Consider the following 26,883-nt stretch of genomic DNA (forward strand, 5'->3'; position numbering starts at 1 on the left):
TATTCTGGCATGACTGCGCCGCTTTGCAGATAAATACTAGCCGTGTCCGTGCCTTTTCCGTGGCCAACAATGGTGAAATCAAATCTTATCGAGTCTAACCGATAAGGTACGTACTATATTAAACCATGACAGGTCGAGACATGGTTGCGGGGAGCTCAGGCACCACAGTAACGGTCCATAATGGGTTCTCCTACTAAGGTAGGTAGTGATATTGTTTTTATTGCACTCAGGATATTTCATCTTTAACAAGTTTCAATCGGTATCAATCCCTAACGAGTCAGGATTTTATAAAAGAATAAGTAATAGTTGAAGTTTGTTAGAGATAATACAGGTTCACAAAACTTCTGGTCTACTATTGTTCCTTTATACCTTTATATAGGCTTTAAGTATACTCTTCTCTTCCCCCATTCTCTCCTCTTCACTAGAATCTACGCCCAGTACAAGTAGACAGGGGTAATGGAAATAGTTGGTTAACTCTTAATGAACTGCATCCTATTGTAGCCCATAATAGCGTGTGCACTAATGACCGCACTTATCAGGCAGCTTCACTGCCATTTCTTGCTTCTCCCCATCTGCAACTCTGCCTTCCCTCTTTTTGCCCCAGAGAGTAGGACTCGGAGAGCGGGAATCGCTGTTTCAAAAATGCTCTTCACTAATGGGGAGGGCAACATGCTCCATCTCAACCAAGAACAATTTGACTTCAACCTTCAATTTGAGACTCTTTTTTTCTCAATTATTCCCTCCGTCTTGTTTATTCCATCATCGCTATGGCGAACTCTGGCACAGATACGCAAGCCTGTTGTGGTGAATGCGCCTGTCTTGCAATCCATCAAAACAGTATATACGCCCTCCTCTATTACTGCGGTTTCTGCCTACTGACTGCTTAGGGTGCCATCGTACTTTACGCTGGCTTGGAACTTACACTCCTTATACTAGCCGCGGTCGAGTCCTTCCACATTAGCCGCATGTTCATCGGTTCCTCCGTCCTGCAGCTTATATCGGCCCTTTTCATGCTGACGGTAAGTGTGGTGGATCACAGCCGCAGCCCTAGACCATCGATGCTGCTTAACAGCTACTTGTTTCTCACCCTTCTCCTCGATATCGCCCGAGCAAGAACTCTGTTCCTGTCGTCAGACTCAGACCACGGTTCCGAGATCGTTTACAGCAGCATATTCTGTGCATCGGTCGGGCTGAAGACCGCCATCTTGTTACTAGAGGCCTGCCAAAAGGCGAGATGGGTGACCTGGGATACAACGAAACACAGCCCCGAGGAGACGAGCGGAATATTTTCGTTAGGCGTCTTCTTCTGGCTGAACAAGCTCTTCTTGGCTGGATATAGACGTACCTTCACAATCGAAAGCCTCTACCCCCTCGACAGCACCTTCGACGCACAAGCCCTGCATGAGGAATTCGCGAAGAAAATGGACTACACAAAGCTGAAGGGAGATAAATTCGGCCTTCTGAAGGTGCTAGTACGTACATTGTGGGTGCAACTACTCCTACCTATTCCTCCGAGGGCGGCTTTGATTGCCTTCTACATCTGCCAACCTCTTTTCATCGAGAGTCTCGTCACGTATCTGTCTCGTTTGGAGCCAGATCCAAATGTGGGATATGGGCTACTCGGCGCTGCCATATTCATCTACTCGGGGATTGGAATCTCGTATGCCTTGTACTGGTACGGATACCCTGCTGTTACGGCATATTTTCAGTAGACTCACACGATTGCTAGGTACTGCCACCACCGACTGCGGACGATGGTCCGCTCCATCCTAGTCACTGAGACATTTAAAGCCGCCACAAGAGTCCGGCTGGGATCAGGCGATGATAGCGCTGCGCTGACACTCATGAGCACCGACATGGAGCGCATCAGAATGGGTCTCCGCTTCGTGCACGAGACGTGGGCGAGCATGATCCAGGCAGGCCTCGCCGCCTGGATGCTCTATCGGCAACTCGGGGTCGTGTTCGTTGCCCCCGTGGGCGTGGTGGTAGTTTGCTTCCTTGGCTTAGGGATCCTGATCAACTTCACCGGCGACTCGCAGCGATCCTGGATGTCCGGGGTCCAGAAACGGGTCGGGCTCACAGCCACCGTCATCGCCAGCATGAAATCGCTCAAGATATCCGGTCTCGCGGGTCCCGTGGCCGAGTACGTGCAGCAGCTGCGTGTCGACGAACTCGCTGCTGGCGCCCGATACCGCAGGATCATGATCATGGCCGCCGTCTTCGCATACATACCTCAGCTGATCAGCCCACCGCTGACCTTCGCTTTCGCCCAGACCACGCTGAATGCGTCGACCATGTTCACGAGTCTTTCGTTCCTGACTTTGTTGACTCAGCCGCTGTCGCAGCTTTTCCAGTCGATCCCAGAGCTCGTTTCGGGCCTGGCCTGCTTGGGTCGGATTCAGGCATTTTTGGAATTGGAGCCTCGCCAGGACTATCGACAGCCCCTAATCGGAGCCCAGAGTTGCGGTATGGAGAAGAGTTCAACACAGGTTAACCTAAAACCTACGGATTGCATCGTCATCCGAGACGCAAAATTCGGATGGAAAGCAGACAAGTTCGTTCTGAACAATATCAACACTCAAATCCCCGCCTCGTCCCTGACGATGGTCATCGGTCCGGTCGGCTCAGGCAAATCAACATTTTGCAAGGCCCTACTAGGCGAAATTCCCTTCAGCCAGGGCAGCATCATGACGAGCACTTCCCCCGTCACGTCGGTTTCTGCGAACAAACCGCCTTTCTCTGGAACGGTACGATCAGAGAGAACATCGTCGGATTCACCCCCTTTGACCGCGAGCGGTATGACCAAGTCATTGAAGCCACTTCCCTGCGCTTCGACCTCGCCACCCTACCCCAGGGAGACCAGACGAATATCGGGTCGGATGGTGTAGCGTTGTCGGGCGGGCAGAAGCAGCGTCTGTCTCTTGCGCGAGCACTATATCTACCTTCAGACTTTTTGATCCTGGACGATGTGTTCAGCGGGCTGGATGCTGATACCGAGGAGCAAGTCTTTCGGCAGGTCTTCGGACCGGATGGTCTCCTGCGACGACGGGGGTCGACGGTGGTTCTGTGCACACATAGTGTCAGGCATCTCCCGGCTGCGGACTACATCATCACGCTCGAAAACGGCAGAGTTGCAGAGCAGGGCACCTTTGCCCATTTGTCGACCCGTGCGGGTTATGTTCAGCGTCTGGAGGTGGGACTAAAGCAGGAGGTCGAGGATACTACTGCTGACGATGAGCCTGGTCCTTGTGCCGAACACGGGGGCCAGACTGGGGCTGGCAATAAGAAACTCGAACCTCCGATCACTGTTAACAGCACGCAATCGTCCACCCCAATTGCCCCAGCCGTGGCCGCAGCCCGGCAGGTCGGTGACGCCACCGTCTATAAGCTGTATATCAAGAGCATGGGAGGGTTTGTGGCGGCTTGTAGTCTGTTCTTTGCGGCCCTCTGGGGTCTGTTCACCAATTACCCAACCATCTGTGCGTCTCCGCTGCCTTTTATTTTCATTCGATTTCATCATTGACTTGATAAATGCAGGGCTCACATACTGGAGTGACGCCAGCGAGTCCGTCCATCCTGCGCACTCCAACTCCCACTACGCGGGGATCTATGCCCTCCTGCAGATCTGCGCCCTCATCGCCCTCCTCCTCCTGGGGATAACGCTCTTCATCGTCTCTGTGAAGAAAGCTGGCGCCAATCTCCACCAGCAAGCCTTACGCACCCTGATTCGTGCACCACTCTCCTTCTTCACGGATACGGACACCGGGGTGGTCACGAACCTCTTCTCCCAGGATCTCAACCTCATCGACACCGAACTCCCCGAGGCTACCCTCAACACCCTCTTTTGCGTATTTCAGTCGATCGGCCAAGCAGTTGTGATGCTCACCTCGTCCGTCTACCTGGCCATCAGCTACCCGATCCTGGGCGCCTTGCTCTACTTCGTGCAGAAATACTACCTCCGCACGTCGCGGCAGCTGCGATTGCTTGACCTGGAGGCCAAGAGTCCGCTCTACACGCATTTCCTCGACACGCTCAAGGGGATTGCCACGCTGCGCGCCTTCGGGTTCATCCCGGATGACATACACAAGAACGCCCGTCTAGTGGACTCCAGCCAGCGCGCGGCGTATCTCCTCCTCATGATCCAGGAGTGGCTGAACCTGGTCCTTAACCTCGTCGTGATGGTCATCGCGGCGGTCCTGACGACGCTGGCCGTCCGGCTGCATTCGAACTCGGCCTTCGCCGGTGCATCACTGTACTCGCTGATGACCTTCGGCGAGAGCCTCTCCGGGATCGTGATTTACTATACCAGACTTGAGACCTCCATCGGCGCGATCGCGAGGCTGAAAACCTTCAACGAGACCGTCACGCCGGAGAACCGCGACGGTCCCGGAGAGGAGGACATTGTCCCGGACATGAACTGGCCGGATCGCGGGCTGGTCGAGTTGCGCGGTGTATCCGCCCGGTACCAATCCAGCACCGTGTCTGAATCCGACTCTGAGTCCGACTCTAACTCCGTCGTCTCTGGCGCCACGAAGCCGCTCCTAGCCCTCAAGAACATCACTCTAACCATCCACCCGGGGGAAAAGGTCGCCATCTGCGGCCGCACCGGCAGCGGCAAATCCAGCTTCCTCGCTCTCCTGCTGAAACTCCTCGATCCGTTGCCCTCAACCGACAACAATCATGACGAGGAACCTCCGGTCTTGATCGACAACATCCCGCTGCACCGCATCGACCGCGCGACCCTCCGCCAACGCCTCATCGCCGTTCCCCAGGACCCCGTCTTCCTACCCGACGGCTCGTCCTTCCGCGCCAACCTCGACCCGACCAACACCGCGACCCCGGCGGAGTGCCAGCGGGTCCTTAAAGCGGTCCGGCTGTGGGGGTTCGTCCAGGAACGGGCGGAGGGGCTGCATGCGCCCGTCACGGCGGGGACCTTGAGTGCCGGGCAGAGGCAGCTCTTCTCGCTGGGGCGGGCGGTGCTCCGTGCTAGGATCCGCCTGCGTTCAACGTCTTCCTCCCCCGAGGAAGGGTCCGACAGTCAAGATCAAGGGGGGATCCTCCTCCTCGACGAAGTCAGCTCCAGCGTGGACCGGGAAACCGAGCGGATGATGCAGGAGATCATTCGGGCGGAGTTCAGACACTACACGATCATCGCGGTGAGTCATCGGCTGGAGATGATCATGGACTTCAATCGGGTGGTGGTGATGGATCGCGGGGAGGTAGTGGAGGTTGGGGATCCGGCGGCCCTGAAAGGGGCCCCTGGGAGTCGGTTTGGGGAGTTGGTGGCCGCTGCTGGTGCGTAGTTTGCAAACTTTTCACAACATCTGTGCAGTACTAGCTCTACCCTAGCATACTTAATCTCAATTGATTTCATATTTATAATCACACTCTAGACGACAAAATGAATACAACAAGTCAACAACTAAGAGACAGTATCATCCCCACTCACAGCGTCCAGAACCCCCTACAAGCCCCCGCAAACTATAGATTAAGCTTATTATTATTCTCTTCCTTTTTAACAGAAATAAGGATAGCCTTAAGCTTTACTATCTTTTTGCTAATAATTTTTAAGAAATATATAAGGTTATTATAGATACTCTAAGTTAGTTAAGATCTTTAAAGTTAATAATTAAGGTTAAAAAATGATAAATCTTATTAAGGGGCTTTTTCTTTCTTTTCGAAGAAGATAGGGTTAGGGGGACTTCAAATCAAGATAGTATTTTCATTTTAATTTAGCTAAGAGAGTAGAAGGAGTAATAAAAAAATACTATTAACTAACTCATTATTCATGGAATCAAATTCATTTCATTGACTCTAACATGGTGAATATAAAATATCAGACAAATGATCAACAACCTGTAGTCCAATATGCCAAACAACCTCAAACAAACAATTGAATGCACGCTCTGAATGGGGCAAATGATGAACAAATCAAGGAACAAACTCCACATAGATCCCATAAGCGTCGCAGTAAATCGAATCGAATCCATCATGTCGTACCATCATCAGTATCTTGTCAAATTATTTTTTAAATCATTCAATCAATCATCATCGCAGAAGTCAGCCGCCAAATCCGTTACCGCGATTGTCTCTATCTCATCCTTTGCTAATCTCATCGCCGGACACGTGGGTTCAGCTCGCTCTGTCACCAGATCTAGATTTGCAGGAGACGTTTCGATCCCATCCAAACTAGCAGTCTTACTTTCCGTCTTGGAAGATGCTGTTTTGGAGGACGTTCGAGCAACAATCTCAGGCGTAGGAGCAGCAGTGCTGGAGGAGGATACAATAACAGACTCAGAAGCCGCTGAAGGAATAGTCTGAGGAGCTTTCGAGCTGGTCTCTTCCCTCACGGTTTCTTTTTCAACGGCGGAAGTTTCAGCTGTCATGGCAGGTTCTGCTGCCGTTAAAGAGAGTAAAGTAGAAAAGCTCGGCTGTTCCGTCCAGCTCGGAGTCGGATGTTGCTCCAGTGAAACGGTAGATGAGAGCGCAGGCATGGACTCAAACATATTCCCGGGAAATGGCCGAAGATGCGAAGGGGAGGTTTGAGGTTTGACCCCAAGGGCAAGGTATACCGCCAGCACACTCAAAAGGACAATTGTCACGTTGCGACGGTCACTAGCCAGGACCCGGATGTAGTTGATGAGCAGCGTTTGCAGGTCGATTTCTTCCACTGGCCCCGGAGAATATGTTGGGGGTGGCATGCCTGGAGCCTTCGCTGGCGTTGTAATTGCTGGTGCAGGGGATGAGGGGCGGGCAGCCTCCTCAGGAGCAAATAATCTTGGCTCATGAATCAATGGGGTAGGTGTATTCGTGCGCGACGAGTGATCATAAAACTCTGCCGTGATGCTGGTGGCGGGCTCCCTGAGTTGCGGCACCCGTAGCCTAAGGTCGGTGCTAGGGCGATCGTTGTCCAAAAGTCGCTTTTCCAGCTCCCGCCTAATCTCAGACGGCAGCCAAAGGCCGACTTCGACATCCACCTTTTCCATCTCCTTCCAGGCTGCAGCCCAGGCACCAGCTCTCATCAGCCCGTTCGCGGCGAAGACCTTGATCTCCCACTTCCTACTCGAATCGTGCCTTGGGAATCGTCCTCCACAGTCAGGGCACTCTTCTCCTTGCTCATCATCAGTTGCACTATCCTCTGTGGCCGACTGGTCACCCTTCTCCGATTCCGTGTTCTCATGTCCCAAAAAGTGGCCATGATGGAGCCGCGGACGCTGGAGTTCCAGACTCTCCAGCAATCGTTCTTCAAGCAGATCATACATATCCTCCGGGTGAGAGATGAGCACACCCCGGTCACGAATCACACTGGAACCAACCTTCTCCTCCAGCAACTTCCATCTCCTCCAGTACTCCGGAGGCAGCACCTCTCTCAGTATCTTCTGGTCCGGGTATCCAATCAAGCCTGGCACAGGCAGCGAAGGAGGAAGCAAGGTGCAGTGAAGCAAAACAAGCGGATACTCCTTCTTAACTTTCTGCCTCCCCGTAGACCCGGTAGGCGAGTAATAAGGTGATCTCTTAAGCGGAGACGACCCCGCCGAGCGGATTGAGATATCCGACATCCGATGTCCACCCCTCCGCTTGGGCGGAGTCAGGAACTCGTCATCATCCTCATCCTCCGTATGCATCTGCATTGCGCGCACAGAACTGGGCTTCCGGAACGCAGCCTCCCGTTGCCTGATTGTTTGTATGGACTTGAACTGTGCCTCCATTCTGCCATGACCGGGGTTATCTTGATTGACCCAGGAGTGGCGGATTCGCTCATCTGCGCCGCAGGCGATCGCAGGTTTCAGCTCGCTTGGGGGTGGATCAGCACCGAGTCGGGGATTGAGGAGAGTGACGAGCGACTGGATGCACGCGAGTCCAATGGAGTTAAGTCGTCATCGTCGTCCAGGTCATGACCAGCTATGTCGCTCGCGGAGCGTTGCGTTGAGGAATCCGATGAGTTGTACCCGCAGTCCTGAATAGACATATGAGCATCGTCGCTCAGTCGTCTCTCTTCCTCGCGATCTTCGTGGGAAGCCGCTCTTGTCCCGTTGACGGGGGCTAGTCCGTCGGCTGAAGGACTTGAGCCGAAAAGCGGTTCGTTTGCAGTGAAATTGGCAAATTCGGTCAAATGAGGGGCGTTGGGTATATCCTCCATAATAAAGACATGGAATGCGCAAGGAATCAGTCGAAGGTAGGACTCTAATCAAGAATGTGTGTGCTGTTGGTCGACTTTAATGATTGAGGAATGCGACCTTATCGGACGGAGGTATCTATAAGTAAACAACGCTGCTAAACATGCAAATCATCAACGAAAAGTATTTGAAGATGGAGATGCATAACTGTCCTCTTGAAGATAGAGTAGATGGAATAAATTGAGCATCTCTTTGCTGAAGACACGGTCGTCCTTACAGCAACCACCTGATGAGTTGTTGCTGGTGTTTTCACCCTCTGGTTGTGCAGGGCAACCATGCATGGAGAGATGGCGGTCTACTCTACCTTAGTGGCTGATCAACCTCCTAGATCAGCACTGCTTGGCGCAAGGTTTCGTTCGATAGATGAAAGCTCCATAGGGGCCTTTAATTGTTATCTGACAAGGTCATCTACCCGGTATTCGATTTGAGAACTTCCACAAATAGGAATGGCAGTTGAGCATCTACCCATAAACATAAGGCCGTCTGCATGCTCAGTAATGAGCTCACTACAAGTGATGGTCGCATCTATCGAAATTGACCAATGGGCTCAAGTTGGAACATGACTTTGAATTCAGAATATAGATACAGAATGGGATCACTATGCTGTCGCAAGGGTAATATAGATTGTCCCAGATCAGATAGTTACAATGCATGACGAGGGTTCGTTTGTGACTACCTTCATAAATGCTTGCTCGCTGAATCGAAGCATAAGACTAATGCAGGACGAAGTAAATAGCAGATTACGCTTAATTAGAATGCATATGCAATGCCAAGACGTTGAAAATGACTTTCCTTCACCCAATCATGACTGAAGGTGACAAAATACCGGTCGTATATTCATACAGTCGTCAGATGTATGCAACAAAAGGGACATGAATTCATTCCGAAGGTCGGGTATGATTTTCGTCTGCGCTCATCAGAGGGTAATTTTGTTGTTCCTCAAAGTAATGAAGGACATCTTGCGGTAGATATTCAAGGTAGGGCAGAATTTCACCATTGAAGGGAAATGGAAAGTGCTCTTGTTGTTGGAGAGCATTCACATCGACATCCTGGCTTTCTATAAAGACCCCACCGAAGTTCGAGCCCATGTTTGATTGTAGATGTGTCGATTGTGGATTTATATGGCTGCTACCTGCATGCCGCTCGCTCTGTGCAGACGCCATGGTGTAACTGTAGTGAGAGGTTTGAGGGTGCAGTTGAGACGAGGGCGAAGAGGTGAGGCCCTGGGTGTAAGTTGGTTGAGTATTCGATGTGCTATCGGTTCTGTTAGAGTATGATGTGTTTAGGCCCAGTAGAAGATTGGCATCGGAAGCAGCAACTCGTCCAGGAGGGACAAGCGAACCGTATTTCGCGGGTCCATTAGAGATTGACGAAGATCGTGCCCCGTCTGAAGCCCGCGTCGTTTCCACTGACTGCGGATACGAGCTTGAACCTTGCGCCGGTAGATTGGGGTAGCTGTGGCTATACTGAGAAGAATAGGTAGGTCTATTCGAGTCATAATCGGCTTGGGAAGCTGGCATCTGGTATAACAAGCTGAGGTTTGGTTGAGAAGAGTTGGTGGCTCCAGTAAGAGCCCATCCAATGGCTAGGAGAAATACGTTAGCTGTCGCATTTTGTGAAGTGCCAATATGTATGATTGTTATACCTTGCCCCGGGTCAATCCTCGGTGATATTCTGCCTTGTGCGAAGGAATTTGCAGCACTTGCCGCCTTTCTTGGCTCAACAGTGGCACTCAATGGTGACTTTGCTTGTCGGTAGGTGGAGGCAGCGGAGGGCGGAAGTGGAAATGTCTCAGTTGCAATTTCCATCTCCTCTTCAGTATAGAGTAATGGATCAACGATACCCTTAGCCTTCTGATCTAGAACGGTTAGAATATACCTAGTACCCTCCCAATATGTCTCAAGAGCCTTGAGGGCTTTGTAGCACCGCTGATAGTTTTCTCGGGCAGCGGAAGCGAGAAGTATATGCTTAGCGCTCGACTTCCGTTCCGAAGAAGAGTCCATGTTTGGCATCACGAAGCTACTCGACTGGTCATTGAGAAGCGGTTGACAAGGAGGGGAACCCGATCTCGAAGGGGGCGACGAATAATATGCGCTCTCCATGAGAAAAGCGCAGGCAGCGATGTACATTGGCTGACTCGTGAATGGATTGCCGATAAAGCTCTTCCCATCAACAAGCTCGGAGAAAGATAGAATGTCGGCTATTGTCTTGGCTGAGGACATCGACAATTCTCTGCTGTTTGGGTAGAGATGCTGTATTGTACCGCCGAACGAATTCAGGAGAGTGGGTTGGTGAAGAAGGACGATGAGGGTGTGAAACCACTTCATGTATGTTAGATCAAGGGCCGAAATAATGTGGATGTTGGAAAATCGTCTTACAAAATGGAGAAGTATGAAATTTGTTCCTTCTTTCGCTTTCACGTAGGCCTGGAAATTGGCCGCGTTAAAATGCAGTCTGGGCGACAATCGCTGGTAGATGCCTGGAAAAATATGTAAGTCTACGAAGGGACCAGATGATTGGGGAGGAAGAGAAAGATGACCGCCTACCTGTCAGATCACTTTCCATCCCGGCAAGTCTCTTCAAGGTCTCTGTCGTGACATGGTTTGCATCCTGAATACCATTGATCAGATCCGTGACTCTTCCGTAAAGGTGTATTATGCGAATGAGTGGTGGGAACGGTGCAGGCCAGCCGTTCGATAGTTTCGATTCCGACTGTAGCGGGAAACATAACTCTATTTCCTCGTCGCGTAGCGTGACTGGCCTCCCAGTGCCAGAGGAGATTACACGATCCAGGAAGAAAATACTCCAGAACGTGTCGACCTTTTCACGCTCCCAGGCGCGATGGTCCTCGGTATGCTTCATCTCGGTGCTGGGGCTTAAAGGAACTCGAGCACCATCGCATTGATCATATTCTTCCTCCCGTAACCGTCCTGCCTGTCCAGACACAACTGCACTTGGAGTCACGCCCCTCCGCCCATAGCTGTGATTCAGTCCCTGCAGCTTCTGCATTCCAAGATCCTGAGCCATTCGAATGGCAATACCTAGATACATCCAGAGACCGCTGTCATGATTCGATCCGAATTGTTCGTAGGCCAGCAAAAGACAGGCTTGAACAACAGAGAGCGTGGGGCATGAAAGCGAGTCGACCAAGGCGCCCATTGCCCTATGGGCAAATGCCTGACCGCGGTCTGAGTTCTTCACGTCAGTCTGCAACTCTGAGCCATCGATAGACGGCGCCTGAGGAGGACCCAATAGCGGGTGTGGCGAAAATCTCGCGGCCAAGGCGCAGACTGCGTCAACGAGCATGGTATCGACTTTCTTATCCTTTAGGTCACGAAGAAACCGATCTCGCTGTAAGAATGGGAAACTGCAGCCCAGATGAACGAAGAACAGGTCGCAAAGGTGCATGACTAGGTTGCTGACAGGTAAAGTATCGTCTCGGTCATAGAACGGAATGGTGTTCGCGTCTCGGAACTCACGGTTATCGATCAGCGAATCTATATGACCGACGCCCACGTTTGCAGACTTTGGACTTCGAAGAGGCGAAAGGGACTCTGTAATATCGCTCGAACCGTCAGAAGCAAGCGAAAACACTAGCCACAGGAGGTCATAGGCACGAAATGGGTTGGATGCATACCTGAAGACAACGAAGTATTGCTTTTGCGAGACCCGCGCACCTGTACTACCTGCAGGCAAAATAAGTAAATGGGAAGCTCCTGCAGCAAAAAGCCAGGCGAAAGCACTCACCATCTGTTTGAAGCCGGGGACAATGGCTGTCGGCCCAAAATATCTAAAATAAGGAACGTGGGTGCGATGGCTTGAGCTTAGGGAGGTCCGACCTTTTGAAAATAATGTGAGTCAACGCAGCCAGCTATACCAATTGTGACCGGGTTCCTCTAGTAGAACGTACTGCTTTCCGGACTTGCTCCGGTCGTATGCTGCTCCGACTCACGGATATTGCTCGAAGGTGCGTCTCTCGATACAAAGGCATCCTGAGAGCTTGTATGATCGGCGTTCCGGTCAAGGCCACCGCCTGCGGGTTGCTTATACTGTGAAGCACCATCTGGACTTTGACTCTTAACCGTCCGAGGATTTGTTCGCTCGCTAGCAGAAGGCAGAGGGGTGAGGCTAGATGTTTGTGACGCGTGTTCTGAATGCGTCCGAACGTGAGTAGAAGGTTCGCTATATCCTAAACAGACATGTTTGTAGTCCAAGCAAGTTTTACACACTAGGAGACAGGTCATCAGTAATAGCATCGATAAGTATAAGTGCGGCGTCAGCTTCTCACCTGGCTGTTCACCAGAGCATCTTATTTTCCGCTTGCGACATGTCCGACACCTATATGAGCCACCAAGAAGGCTACGGTTAGCTCCGTAAAGAACATTTGTCACGAAGGCAAGCTTACGCCGCATTGACTCGACGGCGCTTCGGCTGGGGCTGTCCATCGCTTGAAACAAAACGTATTTGCCTTGCGGGAGGAACATTACTGCCGCCATTTTTCACAGGAGACGAATGGCTCATTGCGAGCGAATATTCATCCGTGGTCACAACACATGTCACATTAGGTAGTTGATTGTTTGCGACGCTGGAGCAATCGATCGAGACCGAGAGTCAGATCCCAGGGGGTTGGCGAGGGAAGTTAAGGCTTTCGTATATTCCGGCGACGCGGATGAGGATGATCGATGGGACGGAGCGCCAGCAGAAGAGAAAACTCCATGGACGTTATCCCACTTTGCGGCGGACGCAAGATCGCAAGATCGCAAGGTCGGGATGTGGGAGGTGAGGGGGAGGGCACGGCACAATAATTATTCTAATTAATGCGTCAGCAGGACTATGTTGTGTATTGGTTAAACATTATCTTTACTCGTACTGTCAGCGATTATAACCATTATTTTTCCATAGCCCATCTCAAGCGACAATGCTTCTGTACTGAATTAGGATGGCCGAGGCCGAGTGTGCTTATTTGCGCAATGCTCGGCCACACTGGCTTAAAAGACGCCAGACCTGCTCGAAGAATGCTTTGATCACACCGACGTAAAATGACAGGCTGGCAAAACTGGAATGGTATCAAATGTAATAAAAGATACAGGTAGACAAAACTAGGCAGAGAGCAGACACGTATGGATGGACAGAAGCAAGAAACATGGATATGGATAGGTAAGGCAGGTAAGGTGTTCTCCGTCTTCCGCGCCCTGGCTGGGGCCCCAAAAAAACTAGGGACCACCATGTGACCCTCCCCATGGTTCTGGATGCTACATCTGCTTGTCCCGTGATTCAGAGATGTATTGATTTATCCAAACTGGGTACAGCATACAGCTACTATCGATCTAAGCAATGAACCGACTACTTCCTTATTTCTGCAACTCTGTAGATCCCCCGTTTCTCTAGTCTGTGGGTCCGACAGGTACATGGTTCGTCGGCTTTTCATACGCTTTTCAGCTTTTCACGAGAGATAGAAGCTACTAATATTAAGGATCAAGAAGTGTGCCTGTTGCATGATCTCATGTTGATGTTCTGTTCCTGCAGGGGCCAGCCGTCGGGGAGGATTCTCTTCATCTGGAGAAGACGAATTTAGCCGGAGGATGGGGAAATAATGGATTGACAGGATCACTAGTCCATGGGGGAGTAGGCTTCCCATGGGCCATAGCTCAATGGACTCAGAACCGGAGTGAGTCCGAGTTCCACAATCGGACAACGGAACGAGCCTACTTAGCAGCCTCGAAGCCTACAAGGAAGGCTAGAAGCCCTCAACAAATCCGCTGGTGGAGGCGTCGAAATAATTTCTCCCCACGTACCATGGTGTGAACCGAGCGATCTAACCTTGTACAGTGGTATGTTGCTGGACCGAGCTTTGACCGAATTTGAAACGCAAAGTTCTATGGCCTGTGATCTTCACCTGTGCTCTCAATAGCCAGAATTGAGCCAGAAATTAAGACACCAGGAATAAGGCTAGATCTGCGACATGCCAGATTTACGCGCCTATCTATCAACGGGACACCGAGGAGCACGGGTTATGAGAGCAGGGCTAACTTATGTTTGGATGAAGAATTCTAGGATGTGATAAGCATGTCTATATCTTATGGCCTCTATCTGCGAACCGACAGAAAATCACCTTCATCCCGCTTAAGTGCTTTACAGCCATCTAGAAGTTTGGCCTCGGAATTTCGATGGCATCAGTGGTACGCCCATAAGAGATACCTCCCAGCCGACTGATGGGCTTCAGGACTTTGAGGTCGATAACGCTCTTGTCGTCGTTGATAGCGTCATCCCTCACCCAGAAACGAACACCCTCAATAATCGCCAAAGTGCCCGTTGTCTTTCCCGTCGTCCTACTCTGGAACTCCTTAGTCTCGACGAGTTTACCTTCAATTGAGAACATTGACTCCTTGACACGGGCAGCTTGGACGACAGAGCAAGGCGCTTGGTGCAGCCCGGAAATCTCCCACTCGGAGACTCCGTACGGTGCATTGATAGCGGTCGCGTTGGCTGCCTCGACAAAATGCTCAGAGATGATATTAATCACACATTCACCTGACTCGACCATATTCTTCAGCGAGTCCTTTGCCTTCTCAAGCGAGCCAACCAATCCAACAGTGAAAAGAGGAGGGTCGTGATTGATGACTTGAGCATAACTGAACGGTGCCAAGTTAGTCGTCTTTCCATCTTTGGATCTGGTACTGATAAGCGCAATGGGTCTTGGGACGATTCCCGAGATTAACAGCTTATAGTTTGATGATGCCGGTCGTCCTTCTTCGTATGGGTCGATTTCGAGGTGATTCTTCTTCAGACTCTCTCCGCCATCATTGGCGCCGTCGCCTTGTTTCCAGTCTGGATTCGGGGGCTTAGAGAAAGTGACCGGCGCATCACGCTTGAAGTCAGGTCGGGAAGCCTGAATCTTTTCGAAATCGTCGCCGACCTTGAACATTGTAGCAGATTGATGAAAAGATCGATAGTAATAGGATATGTGAATCGCCCAAGGAGGATATGATTGCACGCGAGACCCTCTGCAATAAGTTATTAGCAAGTCGCACGCTCTTCCCTTGTTTAACTCCGACTTGCTGCTGAGACTCCTTCCCGAGACAACATCCCCTCAGTGTGCAAATGGTGGTCGGACAACGTACAACTGTGTATGCAATGATCTTTGAACTTGCAAGGCCCGATATGGGATTGTACAGCTCATTACAGACTAATTCAAAGAGTTCTTCAAGAGGTTTCCTTAACACACAAGTGCTATCTGTCGATCGGGGCAGGCTCCTCGATATTTATTTTGTCCCGAGCGTTGGACCTGCACTAACTCCACGGAACATATATATTATAATGTCCTAATTTCCACCCCCTTTTATCACCATAATTTGCTTAAAAGGGCCGTGGAAATATGCCTTCACTACCGATCGCCGGGCCGATTTCATCTGATCAGATACCCGAGGCCACCCCAGGTGGGGAGCTGTCTCTTCTGTTGGGTCAACCCGATAAGGGAGACTCTAGAGCATGGAGTAGATAGACGCGTCAACATCTCGATAGTGAAGCAAAACAGTAGACCACTATTTCAGCTAGTAGAACAACCTTGTTGGTCATCGTATCCGCTACGTAATAGTATGCATTGATTAGATATAGATAGGTATACTTTATTGTCGACAAGGTTGGCCCAGATCTCATTATAAATCGCAACATGGGATACCGTCGGTGTTACCAATGCAAAGAAGCCTGTGCCTCAAGACACTGCAATGTGTCACCAATTAAGTCCTTGATCGTCGAGGGAACTATAAATATGTAGATGGGTCGCTGCTCATCGCTGAACTTTGAACTCTTAGGATGTCAGAAGGTTCCTCTCAGGCTGACATTATCAGCCAAACTTTCAGAGCTCTTTCCCAGATCTGCCCTCTTCAACTTTGTGACCAACATGACTGACCAAGACTACGAGACCTTTAAGCTGGGAGACTGGGAACTCCAGAGTGGGGAGGAGATACGTGATGCCCATCTTGCGTACAAGACATTTGGAGACCCGAGCTCCCCCGCAATTGTCTACCCCACATGGTTTTCTGGGAGTATGTAGAGACCGACAGAGAAAAGGACATATTCCTGTTATACTGACCTCCACCAAGTGATATCCGACAACTTCTGGCTTGTAGGAGAAGACAAAGTCCTGAATCCGAAGAAGTACTTCATCATCATACCTGCGCTCTTCGGAAACGGCCAGTCCTCGTCTCCATCCAACCAGCCGCATGTTCGGCCATTTCCGAAATGCTCATTCTACGACAATGTTCGCGCTCAGCACAAGCTTGTCACGGAGCACTTTGGAATCCGGCATCTACGTGCAGTGATCGGCTGGTCAATGGGAGCAGCACAGACCTATCAATGGGCGACTCAGTATCCTGAGTTCATGGACGTCGCAATTCCTTTCTGCGGCTCCGCAAAGACATCCCTGCATAACCAGGTGTTTTTGGAAGGCGTCAAGAGCGCCTTGCTTGCAGCGAAGCGCGTCCCATCGGCGGGGTCGGGGAAGATTGGCCTTCTAAAGGCCGATCAGACTTTGGGGGCATGGAGCGCCGAGGACGGAGAGATTGGTTTGAAAGCTTTTGCTAGAGTGTATGCTGGCTGGTAAGCTTGTGTCCGAACAAACAGCCCTCTATAACATTGAACGATGCGGAGCTGACTGATCATGTCTGGATAGGGGTTTCAGCCAGGCCTTCTACCGGGAGAAGTTGTACGAGACAGCCCTTGGCTACAAGGACCTGGAAGACTTTATGCAAAAATTCTGGGAGAAGTGGGCTTTATCCAAAGGTAAGCCGTCTGCAGAAACTCAACATGTCCTGAACTGGCTCCGTTGACGATTGGCCCCGTCGGATAAGATCCGGATAATCTGTTGGTCATGCTTCAGACCTGGCAGAATGGAGACGTGTCCCAGCAGGAACCATATAATGGTAATTTCGAAAAGGCTATCGGCTCAATCAAGGCCAAGACCCTGGTGATGCCAGGGAAAACTGACCTATATTTCCCGTAAGTGATGCTTCGAGCCTTGGCGTCTAATGCTGAATGTCGCTGCGCAGTCCCGAGGACTCCGAATATGAAGTCTCCTGCATGCAATCTGGCATTGGAACTCTTCGCGTCATTCCTTCTATCTGGGGCCGTAAGTTGATCCGATGCTCACTATTGGCGAGACATTTCTGACGATCCTCAAACAGACTGGGCTGGTGGTCCTGGAGACAGCAAAGACGATGTTAAGTGGCTGGACGAGCAACTGGCGGACTTCCTGTAGACTCTGAGTTGACATGTGGCGGATATCAACTCAAGTAGGCTTATATTATCTTGCAGTTTGGTTAGTACAGTATTGCTCACTGTTCAATTTGAACTTCAAGTGCTAGATCTAGTAAGACAATGTCACGTGATTCACCATCCTGTGGCAATGGTGAGCATCATGTGATAAGTATTTGATAGGTCAGCATACAATCGTGAATAATCCTGGAACTCCTCATCTGGATTCCAACTATTCACCGGGTCAATTCGATCTCCTGTAGTCGTTTTCATCAATTCAGTCCTTCCTTTGTCTTTCTTTCCTCTACAAGTCCTCTTCTACTTCTTTCTTAATTTAATTTGCTTCTGCGTCGTTCTGTATCTTCCCTTTTGCTTCGTTCTCTAGCGAATCCTCTTGCTCTTTATCTAGCCGCTCTCCGCTGACGCCTACACGGCGCAACTGCATGAATTTGGTCAACTCAAGCTAGACAACAGAATGTCAACACCACCAGTTCGTCAGTGGGGAGTTACTCCTCCTATCTCAACATCTCTCCCGACTCCCGATGAACTCGCTGCCAACGATGATTTGATCTCGGAGCTCAAGGCCCAGAACAACTTCGAAAGTCCCGCGGAGACAGAGCGGAGGTAGGTTCAACTTAGCTACCTTTCTCCTTGTTGATGTTCGCGCTGACACCATGTCTGTTATCGCGTAGGAAACAAGTTCTCCAACTCATTCAACGCGTAACCCACGAGTTCGTCAAGGTCGTCAGCCGAAAGAAGGGGCTGTCCCCTGCAGCAGTCGAGGCAGCAGGTGGAAAGATTTTCACTTATGGAAGTTATCGCCTGGGTGTCTATGGTCCTGGTTAGTAGCGTGGAAGTGTTTAATCACAATGGTTATGATATTGACAACGCGATAGGCTCGGATATTGATACACTCGTGGTCGGCCCCAAGCATGTCCTCATTGACGATTTCTTCTCAGACTTTCCTCCGGTGCTCGAGAAGATGGCTCCCCCCGGGGCGATCGAAAAGATGACACCAGTTCCCGACGCCTTCGTCCCGATCATCAAGCTGGAGTTGTCCGGTATCAGTATCGATCTTATCTTTGCCCGTTTGATCGTGTCTTCGGTCCCTCTCAATCTCGACTTGAAGAATAATGATTACCTCAGGGGGCTTGACGAGAAGGAGGTGCGGTCGCTGAACGGAACTCGTGTCACAGATGAGATTTTAGAACTGGTCCCTCAGCAGAAGACGTTTCGTCTTGCTCTACGCGCAATCAAACTCTGGGCTCAGCGTAAGGACATCCCATCTGTCTCTCTTCCCATCATCTCCCGGCAACCATGCTGACACCAAGTTACAGGCCGGGCCATTTACTCTAATATTGTTGGTTTCCCGGGTGGTGTCGCTTGGGCCATGCTAGTAGCACGAGTCTGTCAGTTATACCCCCATGCCACCGGGTCTGTGATCGTCGGCAAGTTTTTCCGCATTATGAACAAGTGGGCGTGGCCCCAGCCTGTTCTGCTAAAGCCAATCGAGGACGGACCTCTCCAGATAAAAGTCTGGAATCCCAAGGTAAGGGCAACCAAGGACGCTGCGCCGCATTTTCGCGGTATTGACATTGATGATAGATTTACCATGGCGACCGGTTCCACCTTATGCCTATCATCACCCCCGCGTATCCATCGATGTGTGCGACGCACAACATTTCAATGTCCACAAAGGCGGTTATCCTTCGTGAGCTCCAGCGGGGAGGTGATATTGTGGACAAGATTTTCTTGAAGCAATTGACTTGGAATGATCTCTTTGCACGGCACTCATTCTTCACGCAGGATTACAAATACTATCTTAGCATCACTGCCTCAAGCAGAACTAAGGAAGCGGAAGCAGTGTGGTCTGGTCTTGTCGAATCCAAGATCAGACACCTCGTCGGAGCGTTGGATCGCAAGCCTACCATCGCAGTGGCTCACCCATTTCCAAAAGGCTTTGAGAGAGTGCATATCGTCTCCAATGAAGAAGAAGCAGAGGCCGTAAAGAACGGTTCTACCAAGTATCAGGATAAGGGTACGAAGACGGAGACCACAGATGAAAGGAAAGATGCTGCACACCAAGCCGCAGCTCTCAGCGGAGTTGAGAATGCCGAGGTTGAGCCCGTCGGTGAGAAGAGCGCAAATGGTGACAGCCATATCATTTACACCACGACGTATTATATCGGCTTGGAGTTGAAGCCATTGGAGCCAGGTATGTATGGTGCTTGACTTCCGAGAGCTAGCTGACGGTAGAAGGTGCCTCGCGTTCGCTGGACATATCTACGGATGCCCAGATTTTTAAATCTACATGTACTTCGTGGGCAGGATACCAACCCGGCATCAATGATCTCTCCATCACTCACGTTCGCAAGTAAGTCTGGACATAATTCGCTCTCTTCGTTGGATATGTTTTGACTTGAGAACCAGCTTTGATCTTCCCGAGGATGTCTTCCAACCGGGAGAAACCCGTCCCACACGCCCCAAGAAGAAGATCATTAAGAAACCCGACGCAGGCGCTCAAAAGCGAAGTATCGAATCTTTGGACGTAAGTGCATGCAAGAGAGTCAAATAAGATAACGAGCGGGAAACGAGTCACCGGACGAAAGCAGATATTTCGCATTTCGGTTGATGCTCTTGGAGTTCCGGCATTGGATTGACTAAGTTCAATTACTTTCTAGGACGCATCGCTTCCAGCTGCAAAACGGCAGGTCACCTCCAACGGAGTCTCCGGTACGCCAACACCTGCGTGAGCATCCCTCACTGATGCCGAACTACTCGTCGTGTTGGGGCTGGTGCCCCATTATGTTCTCACTGAAACGATACACTTACGACGCCTAAACCACTGATGGAAGTTGAAATCCCAACGAACAAAGATAATGTGTTGGTGAACAACTAACCCCAGCTGACTCTGCCTTTGCAGTTCGCGCTTAATTAACGTCTTGGGCTTCACCTCGACGAACAGCGCAATCGAGGTCAGATAACAAGGTTGGTCGTCATTATTCTCCCGCCTTCATCCCTCTCTTGTTCCCCATCCTACGCAACGAAACAAACATCTCTTGGTTCGATGCCGCTTTTCCAGCAATCTTGCGAGAGGGCGCTCTTGGAGCCATCAAGATATGGCGCATATCTGCATTACTAAGTATGGGCGGGCTTTTTTCCCACGGCGTTTTGATACTGGTATGGTGGAGATTTCTGTCTGACGCAAAGATGGTATGTGGCTGTACATATCGCCATCCCTTTACGCAGTTATTATCTGGTCCAAGTGCCAGTTAGGTTAGTTGAATGAAGGTACACATTCCGCGTGGCCTACGGGCCACATAGTCCAGTATCCAATTCCCAATGTGTAAAATCAGTCTTCTTGTTGTAGACTCTCTTCAATTGGATATATGTGCATTCAGATCATTGTGAAACTATACATACAGACGACGTCTATCCTCAGCTCCATGCTTCCACCAGCTCGCACAGCGTCGACTCCCCACCCACATTTCCCGGGAACACAACAAACGGGACACCCTGATGCCTGGACGTCGGCTCATCACATCGCCAAAGCGGCACACCAGGCGCAGCCTGACCGACGATCATGGCACGCTTGATATTAAGCCCCTTGGTAGCAGCGTCGGAAGAGGTGATCCCGCCCTGACAGCAACAACCCAATTATCAGCTGAAGAATCCAATCCCTTTACAATGCACGATTACTTACCTTGGCAATGATATATCTCGGCCGCACCTGGATCTGCTGCAAAACCTTAACCAGCGCCTCGGCGACTCTAGCCCCGATAGCCAGCGAGTCGAGCTCATCCTGCCCCGTTATCAGCTTCCGACTCGTCATGACCAGCGTATCCGTGCCGGACTGCAGGTGCGTCTCTGTCTGCTGGACGACGTGGCGGATTACGCGCTCCGCGCTTTCGGGTGAGGCGATCAGATCCGCGACGTCCATTTCGATGATGGCGAGGGCGCCGGTTGAGCCGCGGGTGTCGGTCAGGACCTTGAGCTGGGCGGTTGTCTTGGGGACGTAGGAGCCGGCGAGGATGAGGCCGCCTGTTTCCCGTGGGGAGGGGAGGGCCAGTTGGTGGGCTGTGATGGGTGGGATGGAGCGGATTCCTAGCCGGGAGGAGACGAAGGCAGCGCCGGTGCGGTAGAGGAAGTGTTCTCCTTTGCTTTCGGCTGTTCCGCTGTCAGTATTTGGATGAAAGATAGAATGGGCTCGAACATACCCAGAAGCAAGCCGGCGACGAAAACGTGCATGTCCGACTCCGCTGCGGCGTTGACGATGACGACGCCGCCCTTGGGGAAACTCATGAGCTTCTCGTATACGGCATCGGGCCCGCCGATTCGAATATCCTCGATTGTGATCGAGTGCAGTTGCTCGGGGCCGAACCGCCCAGGCGCTTTCTCCATGACATAGTCCCTCAGATTCGAGCTTTTGTACCCAAAGGTCGCGTCCTTGGCGAACTGTGTCGACCCGCGGGCACCAGATTCTCCCCTCGGCTACATAGTGTACGTCGTTGATGGTGAACCGTCCACCCTGGAAGAAGAAGGGGGCCAGCACCCATGCATCTGCGGGGCCGAACACGGACTGCGCGACGTCTGCTTCTAGTGGGAAATGGCCACGCAATGTACTGTCGCCTCGGAGGACGATGTCGACAGTCTGAGACGTGGATCGGGCTGCCTCCAACACGTTTGCACAGATGCCGCGGATGAGCTTCTCCGCTTCAAGTGGGGGAAGAGCGCGCGAGTTGGAGAGAATAAAGAACCCTGGGGAATCTTGCTGGAATTCCTTAATCAGCGTCGAGATGTCCCAGACGGTGAGCACAGGGATATTGTGACAGGTCTGGGTGCCTGTAGGGTCATCGTCTAGCACAACTAAGCGATTCAGTGAAGATGTCGAGAGAAGCTGTACGATCTGTTCCTGAGCGTCTGCGGGGTATTCGGGAGGAAGCTGGGTCAAGGTACTTTCGCGAGGCAGCGTGGGATATTCTTTGGGGAAAGACATTGCGGTTTATTTGGTCGTAGCATATGAAAAGAGACAACTATATATGAATGAGGGAATTGAGCGTCTCCGTGGTCTCAAATACTCAGTCCCATACGGAGACACTCCGGGCAATTGACTCTATCGCGGGGCATTTGATATGCGGGGAAACTCCGTTGCTTGGGTCGGAGCAATCACCGAAGCCTCCAAAGCAACAATATCTCGTGCACAGAGTAGAAATTCTAGCACTTGTTTAGAAGCCTTTGGAAGGCTGGACCCTCCGTGGATAAGCCCCGTTAACTTGGTTCGTTAGAGTGTCAGGCTTGTCCACCCACCTAAGTTTCCCCCTGTTAAGGTCTAGGGTGTCGCTGTATCATCACCGACAACAAAGTAAAAATGGCTCTATTAATGAATGCAGGACATGTCGCACATGCTATTCAACAGACAAGATCGCCGATGGACATTGCTCTTGACAGCTATAAATCAATCATGAGAAAATGGAAGGTTAAACGGAATCCAAGCACGGTCTGTAACACCGCCAACGCCGTGACATGTGCAGGGGGATATGCAAGATGGCCATGGTCAAGAGAGTAGTGATGGACAAGGCGAATGACAAAAATGCTGTTAACAGAAGGCGGTAAGAACGAAAAGAGAGCAAACAAACAGATTTCCAACTGGTCATGAACACATATTCCTTCTTTTATCCCATTGAAATGAACACCGATTCCAGCCAAACCACAGAGACCTTATCCCACGCAGTGAGCCAACCAGCAAGGAAAGAGAGAACGCATCGCAAATATATCGTCAGGAATTCAGGATTAGCTTTGAGGAAATATCGAGCAACGGCAACAACAGCCACAGTATTCACTTGAGCAAAGTGAGACGGAGCGAGACTCGGACTTTTAACCGACGACGCTACGGAAGCTGAGAGCTTCGAGGAAGCCACCCAGATCCTCCTTTTGCACTTCAACGACACAGTGCTCGAAACTGTCAATGCGCACTCGAGTGTTGGTCTCCTGCACCACCTCCTGGAAGGCGATACCGAATCGGTTCCGCAAAAGGTGCTTGTTGCCGCGCATGTCAAGCTCGTCCTCAGACTCCGACTCGGATTCCGATGATGACTCCGATTCCTCCTCTGTCTCTTCGGCTTCTTCGTCGTCATCGTCGTTTCCACGTTGAGCACGCTCGGCTGCGCGCTGCGCTCGACGTTCCTCGCGCTCTTTTTGCTTCTTCTCCTTTGCTTCCTTTTTCTTACGGCGTTCTTCTTGACGCTTGTGCATTGCCGCGTAGTCGATCACACCTCCGCCGCCACCCGTACCGACAACTACATACAGCCCCCGGTCTTCGTCGAGTCCGGCTAGTACCAATGGGGTCCCTGCGGCTCGCCTCTTTCCAATCTTTACACTGTCGCCTCGTTCACGTTCTTGGACTCTGATGGCCTCGGCTATCCAGAGGGCCAGTTTTGTCAGAGCTCCAGGATTTGTGAACAGTTTGACATCTGGACCGTCCTTAACAACAGCGATGCGAAATGCTCGCAGGTGCCGGATTTGGTGCTTCGATAGTAGAGATGTACCGGTGCGCAGAATGGCCCGGTGAAGATGCTGAGCAAGCGGGAGTGCTTTCAGAAGGAGGGTGGGCGATTCTGAGGTGAGCGACAAAGCATCGTATGCGCTCCAGAATCGCGGCAGAAGGCTAGACAAATCAGACTCGGTGGACTCATCAGCGCCATTCCCGTCATTTGCGCTTTTGGGGCGCGAGAGGCGCTTTGTGTCCCAGGTGGCGCCGGGGGCTTCCTCTGGCCCGACCTCGAGGATCGCGCCTATAATGACGCCCACGTCCGTGGCGGAAAGACAGGCTTTCCAACCCCAGCAGCGCACGAAGCCCCACCCTTCGCGGGAGGAGACATGACCAGATGCGTCGGGCGGCACGAGTCCTTCCAGGCCGTACATTGGTGCATACTTGAGAAGCCGTTGCCGTAGTACTCGCTTCAGTTCCATATCCATGTGAGTGTAGTTCTGATGACACTGATTCAAGCTGATTCCCATCTTCGCGAGAAGCTTGTGCAATCGCTTCCGTCCATTCTCTGTCCAAACGTGGAGTCGTGATGCCAGATAGGGACTATGTAGCATACTTTCGTAGAGTGACCAGTGTCGGACCAGAATGAAACGGGGTTCTGGAGATAATCGAATAGACTTGTCTGTTGGCGATTTGGCGGTTGTGGGGATCACGCCGTTGATCTCCCCTCTAATGTCCCTGTCTCTCTCGTAGGGGTCGGGTGGGTTCAATCGATGGACTTCGTCTCGTAATATTCGACGAACGCGCTCCCCCGTTCTCCACCCCAGCCAGCAGACCCCCCGGATTCTGATGGATTTGAGATGCCAACACCAGACATTGTACGGCCACTGAGTTCCAAGCTGGAGACGCCGACAATGGCCAACCACAGAAGGTCGTTGTCTTCCCGACCAAGTTCGGATGCGAGAGAATACACGAGCGAGGATATCGGTTCGGAATACGATGTGCCGGTGGAGTAATACTTCTGTAACACCTTCTCATGTTTCCTCTTGAGCCGAATCAGCCGTCGCCTCAATGATCGTGCAGACGGCTGCCTCGGCAGCGCGGGTGACGGTGAATCTGAGCCTGGTGTGACAGAGCGAGAAGAGTTCGAGGAGTTATGCTCGTCCCTCGGTCGACGACTCGGAGACGAAGCAATGGAGGACCCCTGCCGGCGTACGGTTAGAGATCACAGCAAACAGCAAACATGAGGGCAGACCGCAAAACATACTGAATTACTCCTCCGCCGCTGACGCGGGGGCCATCGTTCTCGTCAGAGTCATCCTCATCTTCGCGTCCCGACCACGATTTTCTCTTCTTGGACCCCGAGCTGGACGGATGCTCTTCATCATCCTCGCTGCCGGATCCGTCAATATCCTCTTCATCTTCGTCTACGTCCGGCATCTCCAACAGCGCGCAGTACGCCTCTCTCTCCTGGCTCATCTCCTCCTCGATATCCCCGTCATCGTAGACGACAATACCACCCGCGCCTGATTTGAACGACGGAGTGATGCATCCCTTGTCGACACCGCGCGTGTTCCGCCGCGAAGCGCCATCACCCCCATCCGCCGAAGCCGCCACAGCCTCCCCCCAAAGACATTGCTCAGATTCCACGGTCGCCTCGAGTCGAACACCCATACCTCCACCCCTCCCATATCCTCTGCCTCGTCGTCCGGGCTGCTCAGACAGAGAATCTCGTTGAGATCCACCAAGCCTCCCACGCCTAGACATACGACCACGCCTCCACTGCCCCCATTGTGCGTCTGCATAGGCTTGACCAGCTCCTCGCCGGCGCGTGCGAGATCGCCATATCCGGCTACCGGCTGGATCTTGTGGGGATATAGTCGCGTTTCAAGAGGGCGGTCAGGATTCGACAAGCGCAGAGGGCATCGGGTTCGAGAGCTACGAGGACCAGCACAGGAGGAGAGAGCGGGTGATGTGAACGGAGGAGTTGTAGGTAGAGGTGCGATATGAGTTGGCGAGGCAGATACATTGCAGCGCAACTCAAGGGAGCACGAAGCACACGACAAACCCGGGAACAGGGAACTGAAAATAAGAAAGAAAGAAAAAAGAATAAACTCCAGGCCTTCGAGAGGCCCTGCTCTTTACAAGAAAAATCAAACAGAGTATAATTAGGAAGAGTCCAGACTCAATTGCGTTATATCGGCTCCATCGTTCCTGTTGTTGATTGTTATCGAGGCTGTTCTCGCAGGCACAAGGGTGCAATCAGTCGCGAATCTCCAGCGACGCGTCGAGGCGTGCCGCACGTGCGGAGACCAGCGCCAAGCCCATTCGGTCATCAACCTGGGCAACATTTCAAGGAAAACAGCACTTCGTCTACTCCGTACAGGCATACTACTCTGGATGGATTGACGTCCATCTTAATGTCTGCTAACAGATCGTAGTCATCTTCACTGAAAGGCTAACGACACCCAACTCTAACCTTGAATGGTTGATTCCCGCGTCTTCGGAGATGGAGATTACACTCTCATCCTGATTTCCCCAGGGATCAACGAGGAACCCTCTCCAGAAAAGCAAAAAGAATCCAGATCAAACCAATGCAAAATAAAAAGATATAAGTGACCAATGCCGCATTATAAATGGCTCTGGGCTTATAGCTATTTCAGAGTGTCCTGATAATGGATGATTGGGTGAGACATGGTTGTGGTCGGGTGTACTCTGTATATATATATCTACGAAGCGATATGTGGAAGTGTCACTCGTGTTCAACTATCACAGACGCATGTCGGGATACTACAGGCTGGACGATGTCGCTTCAATCATAAATCACTAGACAGTAGCTGAGTAGCAAGAACGGTGATGCTTGCATGGAACACGCTCATTGATGACAGAGCCCAGTCTGTGAGAAGGCCAACTACTGGCAGATGTGAAAGGAAGTACATGGACTGAATAAACAGATAAAGCATATCC

At 51.3% G+C, this 26,883-nt stretch overlaps 8 protein-coding genes across 8 annotated transcripts; 3 read left to right on the top strand and 5 right to left on the bottom strand.

Annotated features, from left to right (window-relative positions):
- The first annotated feature begins 584 nt into the window (after positions 1 to 584).
- On the top strand, positions 585 to 5,365 carry P174DRAFT_441039 (putative ABC multidrug transporter). Its single transcript, XM_024827207.1, has 5 exons — positions 585 to 837; positions 888 to 1,675; positions 1,730 to 2,710; positions 2,758 to 3,479; positions 3,538 to 5,365. The coding sequence occupies exons 1-5, from the start codon at positions 643 to 645 to the stop codon at positions 5,301 to 5,303; spliced, it is 4,452 nt and encodes a 1,483-aa protein (XP_024682386.1). The 5' UTR covers positions 585 to 642; the 3' UTR covers positions 5,304 to 5,365.
- Positions 5,366 to 5,786: 421 nt separating this feature from the next.
- On the bottom strand, positions 5,787 to 8,407 carry P174DRAFT_441040 (uncharacterized protein). The gene is made up of 2 exons (XM_024827208.1): positions 7,814 to 8,407; positions 5,787 to 7,790 (listed from the first exon to the last, which is right to left on the bottom strand). The coding sequence occupies exons 1-2, from the start codon at positions 8,138 to 8,140 to the stop codon at positions 6,042 to 6,044; spliced, it is 2,076 nt and encodes a 691-aa protein (XP_024682387.1). The 5' UTR covers positions 8,141 to 8,407; the 3' UTR covers positions 5,787 to 6,041.
- Positions 8,408 to 9,055: 648 nt separating this feature from the next.
- On the bottom strand, positions 9,056 to 12,698 carry P174DRAFT_420371 (putative C6 transcription factor; the record flags this gene model as incomplete). The annotated part of the gene is made up of 9 exons (XM_024824861.1): positions 9,056 to 9,762; positions 9,823 to 10,498; positions 10,556 to 10,656; positions 10,724 to 11,731; positions 11,815 to 11,863; positions 11,925 to 12,016; positions 12,088 to 12,405; positions 12,466 to 12,515; positions 12,583 to 12,698. 9 exons carry the CDS (start codon positions 12,696 to 12,698, stop codon positions 9,056 to 9,058), a joined length of 3,117 nt encoding a protein of 1,038 aa, XP_024682388.1.
- A 1,552-nt stretch (positions 12,699 to 14,250) lies between these two features.
- Positions 14,251 to 15,374, bottom strand: P174DRAFT_441043 (flavin reductase family protein). Its single transcript, XM_024827209.1, has one exon. It carries the CDS (start codon positions 15,100 to 15,102, stop codon positions 14,320 to 14,322), a length of 783 nt encoding a protein of 260 aa, XP_024682389.1. The 5' UTR covers positions 15,103 to 15,374; the 3' UTR covers positions 14,251 to 14,319.
- A 703-nt stretch (positions 15,375 to 16,077) lies between these two features.
- Positions 16,078 to 17,433, top strand: P174DRAFT_420373 (homoserine acetyltransferase family protein; the record flags this gene model as incomplete). Its single annotated transcript, XM_024824862.1, has 6 exons — positions 16,078 to 16,222; positions 16,280 to 16,775; positions 16,849 to 16,958; positions 17,027 to 17,174; positions 17,225 to 17,304; positions 17,360 to 17,433. 6 exons carry the CDS (start codon positions 16,078 to 16,080, stop codon positions 17,431 to 17,433), a joined length of 1,053 nt encoding a protein of 350 aa, XP_024682390.1.
- Positions 17,434 to 17,652: 219 nt separating this feature from the next.
- P174DRAFT_441046 (polynucleotide adenylyltransferase) lies at positions 17,653 to 20,250 on the top strand. Its single transcript, XM_024827210.1, has 7 exons — positions 17,653 to 18,053; positions 18,122 to 18,270; positions 18,326 to 18,700; positions 18,767 to 18,978; positions 19,035 to 19,644; positions 19,689 to 19,803; positions 19,860 to 20,250. The coding sequence occupies exons 1-7, from the start codon at positions 17,905 to 17,907 to the stop codon at positions 20,002 to 20,004; spliced, it is 1,755 nt and encodes a 584-aa protein (XP_024682391.1). The 5' UTR covers positions 17,653 to 17,904; the 3' UTR covers positions 20,005 to 20,250.
- A 545-nt stretch (positions 20,251 to 20,795) lies between these two features.
- On the bottom strand, positions 20,796 to 22,486 carry P174DRAFT_441047 (uncharacterized protein). The gene is made up of 4 exons (XM_024827211.1): positions 21,925 to 22,486; positions 21,647 to 21,884; positions 21,133 to 21,596; positions 20,796 to 21,068 (listed from the first exon to the last, which is right to left on the bottom strand). Exons 1-4 carry the CDS (start codon positions 22,423 to 22,425, stop codon positions 20,868 to 20,870), a joined length of 1,404 nt encoding a protein of 467 aa, XP_024682392.1. The 5' UTR covers positions 22,426 to 22,486; the 3' UTR covers positions 20,796 to 20,867.
- Positions 22,487 to 23,303: 817 nt separating this feature from the next.
- P174DRAFT_430781 (cell division control 45 family protein) lies at positions 23,304 to 26,332 on the bottom strand (the record flags this gene model as incomplete). The annotated part of the gene is made up of 5 exons (XM_024825659.1): positions 23,304 to 24,732; positions 24,753 to 25,120; positions 25,192 to 25,572; positions 25,593 to 25,998; positions 26,301 to 26,332. 5 exons carry the CDS (start codon positions 26,330 to 26,332, stop codon positions 23,304 to 23,306), a joined length of 2,616 nt encoding a protein of 871 aa, XP_024682393.1.
- Between the last annotated feature and the right edge of the window lie 551 nt (positions 26,333 to 26,883).

This window comes from Aspergillus novofumigatus (genome assembly GCF_002847465.1).
Source record: "Aspergillus novofumigatus IBT 16806 chromosome Unknown P174scaffold_4, whole genome shotgun sequence".
NCBI classification, from domain to species: domain Eukaryota; kingdom Fungi; phylum Ascomycota; class Eurotiomycetes; order Eurotiales; family Aspergillaceae; genus Aspergillus; species Aspergillus novofumigatus.

Bases quoted from the DNA above. Each gene is read 5' to 3' on its own strand.
- P174DRAFT_441039 (XM_024827207.1), top strand. From the start codon at position 643: ATGCTCTTCACTAATGGGGAGGGCAACATGCTCCATCTCAACCAAGAA. The intron at 838-887 runs GTATATACGCCC...CTGACTGCTTAG, and splicing joins TCTTGCAATCCATCAAAACA to GGTGCCATCGTACTTTACGC. The intron at 1,676-1,729 runs GTACGGATACCC...CACGATTGCTAG, and splicing joins ATCTCGTATGCCTTGTACTG to GTACTGCCACCACCGACTGC.
- P174DRAFT_441047 (XM_024827211.1), bottom strand. From the start codon at position 22,425: ATGTCTTTCCCCAAAGAATATCCCACGCTGCCTCGCGAAAGTACCTTG. The intron at 21,885-21,924 runs GTAGCCGAGGGG...GGGTCGACACAG, and splicing joins CCATCAACGACGTACACTAT to TTCGCCAAGGACGCGACCTT. The intron at 21,597-21,646 runs GTATGTTCGAGC...ACAGCGGAACAG, and splicing joins CGTCGCCGGCTTGCTTCTGG to CCGAAAGCAAAGGAGAACAC.
- P174DRAFT_441040 (XM_024827208.1), bottom strand. From the start codon at position 8,140: ATGGAGGATATACCCAACGCCCCTCATTTGACCGAATTTGCCAATTTC.
- P174DRAFT_441043 (XM_024827209.1), bottom strand. From the start codon at position 15,102: ATGTTCAAGGTCGGCGACGATTTCGAAAAGATTCAGGCTTCCCGACCT.
- P174DRAFT_441046 (XM_024827210.1), top strand. From the start codon at position 17,905: ATGTCAACACCACCAGTTCGTCAGTGGGGAGTTACTCCTCCTATCTCA. The intron at 18,271-18,325 runs GTTAGTAGCGTG...ACAACGCGATAG, and splicing joins CCTGGGTGTCTATGGTCCTG to GCTCGGATATTGATACACTC. The intron at 19,645-19,688 runs GTATGTATGGTG...TGACGGTAGAAG, and splicing joins GTTGAAGCCATTGGAGCCAG to GTGCCTCGCGTTCGCTGGAC.